Source organism: Anser brachyrhynchus, assembly GCF_964034855.1.
Source record: "Anser brachyrhynchus genome assembly, chromosome: Z".
Lineage (NCBI taxonomy): Eukaryota > Metazoa > Chordata > Aves > Anseriformes > Anatidae > Anser > Anser brachyrhynchus.
The window spans coordinates 32,543,174-32,554,504 of record NC_137697.1 but is presented as its reverse complement, the minus strand read 5'-3'; the positions used below and the strand labels follow the sequence as shown (position 1 = coordinate 32,554,504).

General features: G+C 36.4%; 1 protein-coding gene across 8 annotated transcripts in view; it reads right to left on the bottom strand.

The window, feature by feature from the left end:
• FOCAD (focadhesin) overlaps positions 1 to 11,331 on the bottom strand; it is a 117,061-nt gene that overhangs the window by 45,072 nt on the left and 60,658 nt on the right. For all 8 annotated transcript variants that reach the window (XM_080573262.1, XM_080573269.1, XM_080573268.1 and 5 more), the window contains 6 exons: positions 7,037 to 7,171; positions 6,607 to 6,657; positions 5,778 to 5,861; positions 4,174 to 4,306; positions 397 to 585; positions 7 to 128 (listed from right to left, as the gene is read on the bottom strand). In XM_080573262.1, coding sequence (XP_080429388.1) covers positions 7 to 128; positions 397 to 585; positions 4,174 to 4,306; positions 5,778 to 5,861; positions 6,607 to 6,657; positions 7,037 to 7,171 — 714 coding nt within the window. The remainder of the gene's footprint in view (positions 1 to 6; positions 129 to 396; positions 586 to 4,173; positions 4,307 to 5,777; positions 5,862 to 6,606; positions 6,658 to 7,036; positions 7,172 to 11,331) is intronic.

Sequence of the window (11,331 nt, the reverse complement as noted above, 5' to 3'; positions counted from 1 at the left end):
CCTTACCTCATGAATGAGGGCTACCAACATTTGCTGGAAATTGTGTCCCCTGCTAGCCAGAAAGCGATTAATGGGCTTGCCATCTTTGCCGATATGAACTGGAAGATCGTAACACAGCAGCATGCCAGCTTAAAGTGGGAGGGAAGGCAAAAAGAAAGCTCAATAAAAAATACTCTTGATATAGTTCAGAAGTTTTACATGTGACAGCTGGGAACCCAAGGAGATTATAAACTAAATCGAACCAACAATCTTAAAGCCTAAGTGGCATATGTAGACGTATGCAAGTGGCATAAGATGTCACTGTTTCTTAAGCAGATTCACTCTCAGATTCTGATCCAATAAATCATTCGATTAAAGTGCATATACTTACTTAAATCTAAGAAAGTGGCACCCTACCTGCAAGGCCTGGTGTCATTCCTGGTTGTTTGTTCCTCTCATACATCTTCAGCAAGAAATTTGGAATACCTGCCACAGTCTTCCCCTGGTCTGAGCGTGTGGCTGCTCCTCTCAAGGCGGAATGATACACACCACGGGGCATGTTGGTCATCTCCTGTTTCACAAGTGATGTTGCAAACTCTTCAAATGCTGGATAAAGCACAAAGAAGGGATCATAGAGGAAAGGCAACATCAGAGACTGATGACTGGGAAAACAAAAACCGTGGAAAACCCCAACTGATGGACATCTATACTTCAGGGCGTGTATGCTTAGATAATCTAGTAATGACACATTTAGAATAAAGCTCAAGGTCAAGGAACTGAGAACCCTTTGCAAGTCATGCTCAACCCATATTTGCTGCTGCTGCAACTTCAAGAGGCTCTGAATGTGTCTTATCAGACACTTGGGCAGAGAAGAAAAATAGCCTGAACTACTCTCTGAGCTGATGATTGTTTTCTTTTACTGTTACACTAGTTACACTGGCACAGGCTTGCAGAAGAACAAATGAGAAATTTAAATTATATTTCTCAACCTAGTAATAAATTTTGTCTTTGAAAACAGATTGTTCTTAAGGAGATTTAAGAGAAGTGCAATGAAAAGAGGGTAGACGAAAGTATAATGTGTCTATGCAAATGGCATACAGACAGAGAGACCATAGCAGTGGATGTTGTTTATTAGGTTCTGCGCTCTTAAGCCATTCATTTTATAGTCTAGCTAGGAATAAAGTTTACAGAATTAATATAAAACTACTGCTCATTTGTGAAGTCAATCTGAAGTACCTCTTAGCAGCTAAGAGCCAGCATTATACAAGCATCTTGCAAACCTGATATGTTTAGGAGTCTATTAGTGCTTTTATTATACAACCAAGTTTTAAGGGATTTTATAATAACCAGGCTTGAAACTTTTTCTCAAATCAGATGTAGCCCTGCGTTGACTAGAAACTTGAGAACATAGGAAACAAAACAGCATTCATTTGTCTTTCTTAGGTCCCAGAAATACCTCTCACAGCTTGAAATAAAGTAGGTTTATACTGGAGCTTCCTTAAATCTCCTACTTTCACTAAGTTACCATATTTTTTGGCAATATTCTTTCCCATATCAACTTCATAATGGAGCAGTAGTCTAAATCTGATAGGTTTTTATATCATGGCAGGAAAGGTACCTATATCTGTGGATTTTTTTTTTTTACATATAATGCCAACATATTTCATACAAAAAAACTCACAATGCATTTAGCAAATTTCACTACAGTGATTCAAGAAGAAACTATAACTCTTTGTCCCCAGTTCTCAATGATATATACTCTTCCAAGAAAACTAAATTTTATGACAGAAAAACACTACCCACTACCCAGAGCTTTTCTGTTTAGGGCAGTTACAGCAATAGAGAAAAAATCTGTAAGAGGCCAACTCTTTTCTTTCTCTGTTGTTAACTATCCCCATTCACAGAGACACCCTAAGACAAGGAATACTCGCTGCTGTTGCATTACTGCACTTGGTAGTCATGCCAAAGGACTGAATTGCATTAAAATCAATTCTTCGTGCAAGAGATATAACCCAAGGATTTAGGCTGCCAGATAGAAAAGCACTGAAATATCTGGGTAGATTTCATGAAAATCTACATGTGCAGCAAATGATAGGAAATCTTATTTTAAAGCTTGTAATCACTCTGAAGGAAAAAAGGCGCAACTTACTTTACAGAAACAAAATTCTTCACAACTTTACTGCAGAGATACGTCTCTGAATAACAATAATAAAACTAGTTGCTGTTTGAATTTTATAGTTTTGTTATATGTGATTTTTTTTTTTCACTCTCTGACTAACACGTTTCATTTCTCAGACATTCAGGATGAAAAACTACTGAAATCAAAAATAATCTGTAACAAAGTTCATCATACCTATTCCCATCCTTGTGGACTCTAATGCTTTGACACAATACAAATACTGAAATGACAAATCAGTTTTAAAGGAGTCTGAGGAAGATACTGCTCAAAACTTCATTTTTCAGTGCTTCACATAAGCAGATAGCTATGGTAAACTGGAATTGCAGCATGTTCTAACCAATAGCCATAGAAAGTCTACCTTTACTTTGTTTTCTGATTTTTCTCACCTCTGCTGCACAAACATGTCCCGTAGATTTGTAAGCCTGGACATTTTCCTCACACAGAGGTGGAGAAGTCTCTTAGGAAAAAAAATCCTGCAATTCAATAATAATGCCAGCACCAAGACCACCTTCTGTTTGGAGGTCTGTGCAGTTACCATATCAGTTAAGTGTTCATCTCTTCAGAAAGAAGTATATGGAAGATGAAGAAAGTTAAAGATTTTCCTCCCCTTGCAAGGATTAAAGAGGGATGGAGGGAGGAAAAAGTAAAAAGCAATTTAGAGTTTAAGGACTCAACAAGGAAAAGCAAGAAGAGAGATCTCTAGAGGAAGCAAGTGCTTTTAGTTTATTTACTGTGCCCTAGCAAGGACGTAAGGGTAAAGTTTGAAAAATGGAGACCTGGAGACTTTTCCTAAAAAGCACCTAGATCCTTCTCCCTCCAAGCAAGATGATCTCAATATCATGTCACAACAAAATTCCACCAGGTATGATGGCATAGATTCAGCTCAAATAGAATTAAGACCTAGTGGCTCTTGGGGTATGGTTTCACAACTGTTCAGAAGAGTGAAAATTCACCACCTCTGCCAGTCACTAAAGCTTTTGTTCAGGTATATCACGTACGTTATGCCAGTCTTCCCTGCAAACTTCCAGAATTCAATAATTAGGGGATATAGATTGTTTCTCTAGGTGAGATTGCATGTATTCCAGACTCCAATGCATGGAGTATCTCATCAACAGCTAAGAACCCTACCTAACTGGAGGAAAACACAACAAAGATTAACTATCTCATTGCAGGTTGCAATCACAAACCAATCTCAGGCATTCTAACAGTGAAACAAAAATGCCTGTGTCCACGCACTAGTGTCACAATTTTCTAACTGGAAGTGGAAGATAGCATAAACTGTAGTAATTAAGTGAACTTAAACACAAAAACAAACAAAACCCCCACCAATGAACACTAAAGGTGATTCAACTGCCTAGGTGTCAAAGTAAGCACATCATCAAAACAACACCACTTGAGGCATACTTCAGTATCAATATACATAACTAAAATTAAGTTTAGCATGATTATCTTCATTAATTCATTAGTTTTTGTGTACTGCACTGTTTTAGTATTATCTGTACACAGTTAGAAAGCATGTGGTGCTCTTTATACTGGGAAAACTATTTTATAAAACACTAGGTTTTGTGAGTTTGATGGTGATTTCTGTTGTTGTTGTTCTTTTGTTTATTTTTCTTCTTTTTCAATATAAAATATAGACTTGAATTTAAAAACGTCTGCATGGTCCTCCCTGTTGAAGTTGCACTTGGATGAAACAATGGCCACTTGGACACCAGAAGCAAATAACAAGCATCTGCCTTTTGCTATAGGACAAACCACTTAAAACAATGATTTTTAAATAACAATGTTTTTTTCCAACATCAGGACCTCTGACCTGCTCTTTTCCTAAGACTGGGTTGCAGGTTTTGATGTTGTTTGAAGTTTTACTTTATATTTTTTCCCTGAAATTTTTCAGATGACAGAAACAAATCAGGCTGCTCTTTAACATGACATTCCATTATAAGAAAGCCAAAGGCCTGTACAGTCATTGTTGTTACAAATCCGCAAAACAACCTTAAGTACTGAAAATACTATACCTCCTAAAACAGAAGCTGGTGTTAGAAACAACAGTTTGATATATGAAGAACCTGGAACAAAAAGGTCCAGCTCCTTCTCCTCCTCCTCTTCATTCATGTCTGTCTCTTCCAGTGGGTCAATTTCTCCTCGTGCCTGAAAGATTAAAAAAAAGGAAATGTCAGCACAAAAACTCTGAATCCTCATTCATTTTCATAATTCCAAATGTCAAAAATGGCGACTAAATATGAAAAGTTCCCTATTCCATTAATTTCACTCCATTTCATTAATTTGAAGCTGAAAGAATTAAAGCTTTCCTTGTACCTAAATTAAATGCAGAATTGGTTGATAGAAATCACATGGGTACGTAAATCCATAATATCTGTAGTAATGAAATTGATCTTGACATTCATGGACTGAAATAGTATTACTAAAATTTAATTTTCATTCTGATTCTTCCAGCATAGAGAAAAATAATGTTTTATATTGGCACTTTAATACGCACAGAGCATTTTCAATTTAAAAAGATAATTTTATGTAAGTTTTGAGAATTTAAAGAACTACAACATATTCAAAATGCTTTCAACGAAAATATATTTGTTTTCTAACAAGTGTAAAGTAGCAGCACCGATAATACTGAAATACGCACTTAGCATTGCAGCAGCATTAAGAGCTTTTCCTCTTTCTATCTTGTGCTCTTCTACACAAAAGCATTCTTCATTTGCAAGGTTTATGCTCAACTCTTCTCGTTGATTTATATAAAGAAAGTATGGCTTTTAATTTTAAACCTGCTTGTTTGGGCCTTTTCATAATAGGCAGTTACTACTCCCAAACAGAACCAATCATATCATAAGGCAGGAAATAAAATCTTACAGAAATATTTACTACATCATAAAGTACCAATGTAGTACCAATTATTGCCCAGTCTATCTTACAAGGTTATTCTAAAAAGGAAGAAAATAATTCACATAGATGACCTTACATGTTCTTCTCCTTCTACTATTTCATTTTGTAAGATTATTGAGTCAACTGATCAGACTGAAGTTCCAGATTTTAGCAGCCCTCTACATACTTAACAAATTCTCCAATAAATAACTTCAATTCCTTTCTGGCTGCCTTCATCAACAAAAAAGTACAATATCATGCTTTAAAAGTTCGAAACAAACACAGAAAAAGTTTTCAGCTTAGTTCCAAAGAAACACATCTCAAAACGACTTGCCCATTTCAGGAATATACTAATACTGTTCCATCTATTGCAGTCATAAAAAAGCTCCTTAGTGTCAAGGCTCGATTGCATGTATTATCAGAAGACCATAAAATGCAAATCAGGTGCCCAACAAATAACAAATAAACAAATAACCTGCTTAACTACTTAACTACTGAAAGAAGAAAATCTGTCTTCTGACTGCTGAGCCCCTGCTTAGCCTCCGCTTGTAGCTTTCTTCTCTCATAAACCTTAGCTATGCTAATCATATGCAATACCATCCCATTTCATTAGCAGGAGCTCATTGTCCTTCTATGATGTTCCCAGGGTTGTCTCATACAGATGACACGCCCTTCTAAGAAAATACAACTCATGTAAGCTGGAAGTGACATGTCTTCTGTGCTAAACATACAACATTGCTACCTGTTCAGGAAGGTGAAGAATTGTATGTTCTTCAGAGCCAAACGACGAGAGTGCTTTGTAGGCTGAAACTGCTACAATAGCATCCTAGAAAATTAGCAGAAAGAAAAAGAAAATCACAAGCATAGCGTATGGCATTGCTATATACTGGGAACCACAGACTAAAAGCCTAACCACTGAACACTGAAAAAGAATAACTGTATTTTTTTTTTCTTGTTTAGACAGCAATGTTTTCCTGAGGAACTCTCCAAATTTCTTGCTTAGTTTTATATACCAATGGCAACTAAATACCAATTATATAGGCCCTGATATCATTCCAATTGCTATACTCCATTACTGTATTAAGTGTAAGTAGAAAAATGAACTACGTTTAGAATAAATTTCTTTGGTTCTACTAGCCTTACAGCTACAATGGCCCAGCACTCCCACTGTTGCAATACCCCACCAAAGAAATCAGTTGTACACACCTGTGTAGTTGGTCTGTGCTGACCTATACATGTTGTACTTACCTAGTTAGTTTAAAGCCCTGTTTTTGGCATTTTCCAAATTGAGTTAGTTATCACAGCTTCAGCTTAACCAAGAGCTTTACCTTGTCAATGCTGAAGTCTACCAGGAGAATCAAACTACTTTGGTGTTGCAATTTTTATTGGGAGTTATATATCTCAGGACCACCAGTTACCTACCACTTTTCATGTGCATCAAACTGCTTCAAAACCAGTGTTGAACAGTGGATGACAAGAAGAAAATAAGACTGCTGACACTGATAACCTTTTCTTGACAGAAACGTATAAAACTTAATATTCAGTTATTAATATTTTCAGTTGTTACCTACCTTGTTTTGTGTGTTTTTCCAAAGGAAGCTTAGAACTTGAGCTTTGAATTTCTATGAAAGCAAACAACACATGAATTAAGATTTTCTTTAAGCAAATAAGCAGTTGAAATAAAGGCAAGTTACCTTACACAATCTGCTGCTTCAACATGTACTGAATTAGGAAAGTGGAAGGGGCACAGGTCTGAACTATAAACACGCTCACATGTCCTTACATTCTGGGAAGGGGGAAACATCTGATCAACCTTACAATGGAATTTCTCGCCTAGCTCCTCAGATTCATTAATACAAGCTAAAATCATGAAACTCTACGGAAATTAATTGGGCAGGGGGTGCAATTTTAAAGATAGTCAAAAATAAGCAGGCACTTATAAAACTCATATACAAAGATACATGAAAAGAAAAAGTATCACCTAAGTCCATGGGTACATACCTCATATTCATTTGTATTCACTGTTAATGAGGGAACCAGAGCAAACAATTCATTCAGTGCTTTTAAAATAAGGGGTCTTGTATCACAACTCAGCTTTGGTGACAGAGCATTCCACGTAGAACGAATGCAAACAACCTGAAGGGAAAGTTGGAGGCATCATTAATAACAGCAATCCCAACCTGCATGGCACAACATTTGCTTCCAGCACTTGCTTTCTTTCCTCCTACTCAGGAATATGAATTAATATAGGCTGCATTAAAAACAAACAAAAAAACCAACCAAACAAACAAAAAAAAGCAGCTCCAAGCATGTTAAAAATACATTTGTATTAACCATCTCACAATGTATATACTGATGTCATGCAATAATACTAGATGAAACCTCATCAGATAAAGCAGCTATCCAACAGGAATAAATAGAGTACTGCAGCAGTACAAATAAAGCTGCAGATGCAGAATCCATCTTCTTATAACACAACCACTTGACTTTAGTTAGCTTACGAGCAGGCTGTCTCTGGAGTTCAACAGGATGGAGGCAGGGGAAGCTATGTTTCTCAGGAGCCCTCCAAAACAAAACGTCCTTAATGTTTAAACACAACCAAATCTCAGTGAATTTGTGGAACAGAAAGGAGGAATGTAAAGCTGCAGGAATCCAGAAGGCATTGAAAAGAAGTCAAACTAAAATAAACACTAATACCATAACTTCATGAGCCCTAAACTAAGCAGTTCATTTCTTGATCAACTGACATTAAAGGAAAAATGAACCACAAACATGAAAAAAAATCATTCTGTGAGGAAGACAAACAGTAACATCATGCTTTTAACTGTTAACTTAGAAATACTGTAAAACTGGTTGTAAATCATGGAATTTATTTTTATTCTATTAATTTATTAATTTGGGGTCTTCTAATTTGCATTCCAAGTCCTCAGCAGACAGTAGCTAGCCTGACCCTTTTAAATCTCCCCTTGCAGTCCTATTAGGGGCCAGAAAGTTACTTTGCATTAAATAGAAGCTGATAGATAGAAGCCCCTCAGATATGTTTCTGCAATCCCAAGATATTAGTTCATTAAAATAAAAATCAACCACACCAAAATTTGGGAAATGCAGCTAAAACAAGGAGCATCTGCAGGCACCCATCCTACAAAGAATCCAGTATAAACTGGAAATTTATGCTCTTGTAGTTTTTTCAATTCAGAATGCCAATAGGGCTATAGGACAAATGTACCCTGGAAAGCAAAGTACCTTGTCATTACAGATAATGAAATCCAATACTCAGAGCACCTTGCAAGGTGTGATTTTGAGGCTGATATTTTTTCAGCTTAGAAAGCATGGATGAAAAAATAAATCAATTCCTCTAACAAAAAGGTAACACCACATTGAAAGAATTCTACCTTGCTCTTTAATACCTGTAGGGAAAGCTAAGTAATTAAGTTTCAAAACGTAACAGTCCTGGGGGTTAGGTGGCAAAAAAAGACCATCAGAAAAGAATTCTCATTCCCATCCAAGATGAAGTGGAAAGTGTTACAGCTATGCTAAGCTAAAACTATGCTAAGTCTTATGGATCTGCACAACAGATATATAAATATGTATATATCTTTATTATATACTCTAATAGCCAAAATTTATGTAAGATTCAGTTCCATTTGAAGAACTTCTTCCCCATTCACATTCAGCACTTGATATGCAATGGCAAATCTCTCGACTTTTTCGCCCCAGCCAACTCCGACTTTCATGGCTCACAAGTGCATTATAAATTACATTTTCATGAACTCTTGTATTACAGTGTTGTTTCACAGAAAAAAAAACATTGGTTCTATTTATTAAGTCAATAGATAATTCATTCCTATGCAAGGTACTTGGAAGAATATTCTGGAAACATGCTTCATTTTCCAGGCCTCAATACAAAAAGATATTCTATTTTCAGCATAGCTCTAAATACATGAACAGTCTCACTAAATATGAGATCACTTTTTGTGCTTAAGTTCATAATTTTTCTTATGTACTTTACCAAATTATCTGTAATTCAAAGTCATGAGTCTATATAATGGTTAGCAACTACTCATTAAGGCATTTAAGATGCTATGCCTAGAAATTCAGAAATTCACAGATTATTAGTATGAAATTTTACAGTAGAGAGAGAGATTAAGTTTTTGAATGATAAGAAAGGATTAGGAAGCAGGCATTAGAATTTTATTTTCTTAGAGACCTTGGAAGAATGAAACTGCTTTGATTTCTCCCAACTGTAAAAAGGAATACTGACAGAAAAGATGCACAGTTGTACTACATTCCTGCATGTAGTTCGTACTGGGTAAGAGTTTGTCTTAAATATTTACAAGTTATTTCATTATTTGTTTCCTGATTCCTCTTTGCCATAAGACCTAATTAATAGACAACTACTGGATTGCTGACGCATAAGATCATGCAAGTCACCTTTTTTGTGTGTTCATGTGTTTCTTGTATTCAGCTTTGAGAGCTTAAATCAGACTCTAAGACCTCACATGAAAAGATCCGCTTTCACTCTCCAGCTAGAGCACAATGATTTCATAAACTGGTTTCAGAAGCTGGTGCAGAGATACTGAGCAAATAAGGGATGTCATCCAGAAGGACCTTGACAGGCTTGAGAGGTGGGTCTATACATACCTCATGAAACTCAGCAAGGGCAAGTGCTAGGTCCTGCACCCCAAGGTATTAGTTCGTTAAAATAAAAATCAACCACCTGCACCTGGGTCAAGGCAATCTCAAGCACAAATACAGGCAGGGCAGATTAGAGAGTCTTCACTCTGAGAGTGGTGAGGCACTGGAACAGGTTACGCAGAGAAGCTGTGAATGCCCCATCCCTGGAGGTGTTCAAGACCAAGTTTGATGGGGCTTTGGGCAACCTGGTCTGGTGGGAGGTGTCCCTGCCCATGGCAGGGGGGGTGGAATTAGATGATCTTTAAGGTCCCTTCCAACCCGAGCCATTCTGTGATTCTGTGATGATATTGTATGTGGCTGTCCCACATCCACTTCTCCTGATATAAGTTTTATCAGAAGTTTTTTTTTTTTTTAAACCATTCATCTCTAACTCTTTATTAGGTAAATTTATCTGTAGGACTAATGTACACTTGATATGAAAAAAGAAGCAGTCAATTCATCAACGAGCCTGTTTCTGAGAGTTGACAGAGGAGGATGTTGCAGTATCTGGTAACACTGAGAACTTTCAGGGTGAGGTGTTCAGAATGTTTCTATGTTGGAAGAGTTGCTGCCATCAGTGGTGTCTTCAGTATTCATCCTATCTTCAATAAAGCTGAAAGACTAAGTCTTTACCACTACTTAGCTATTCAACACAACTTATTCAATTTACTTCATATAGTGAAGAAAATAATGAGTACCTATGCACACTGCTACTGTAATTACAGCACAGCAGTAACAAGATTGGCTCTACTTAGCTTTTCCTGGATATAAAAATAAGCTTTACCTGGTTTATTTTTGTCTTTCAGGATCTGTATGATGGTTCAATGAGTAGTCAATACAATATAATCTTTGGCACTTCTAGGCCCTAGAAAATGAGTATAAGATATTCAGCCAGTTGTGTAGTTCTAGCTGAAGTCCAAAAGGTCACAAAGAGAAGTGCTTGTATTCCATAGGAAAACAGACACTATTATGGGTACAAAAAGTTGACCATTTTTCCTTGCAAGATTTTTCCAGTTGCCAATATTTTCTCTCTGTAAGGAGCAATATATTCTAGTGAAAACTTCAATAATTTCCCAGCAGCATTTGATCAAATCCCACACTGCTCCCTGTGGAGAATTTCACTTTTCAGATGTTGTCACTTTGTCTAAAATAATACTGTCAGAGTAGTTATCTGTTGCTACTATTTATCTTTCAGATTTCAGACAACAACAATGGAGCAAAAAGCCACAAAGCAAAAACCAAACAAAACCAAAATAAACAAACACGAACACCCAAACCCATAACAATGCAGGGCATAGACTCAAAGTCTAAAAGAAAAAAAAAAAGTATATACTGAGCCTTTTAAAGGGGAAACATACCAGAACTGCAAATTAAAACCTTTCCTTAAACAATCAGTGCAACTGCTACAAAATTTTTTTCCAGATCTATGAAATTAAAACAAAACAATGGAAGACTCAGAGACAAATACAAATCCACCCATATAATGAAATTAAATGAAGAGATGTTTATTAACATATTCCATAAAAGCATTCAAAAAGACAGTTTTAGCATTACTCCGCATTGAGAAAACCAACATGCTCAATATCATAGCTAATTGCTGAATTAAGCAGTCATTTCACTGC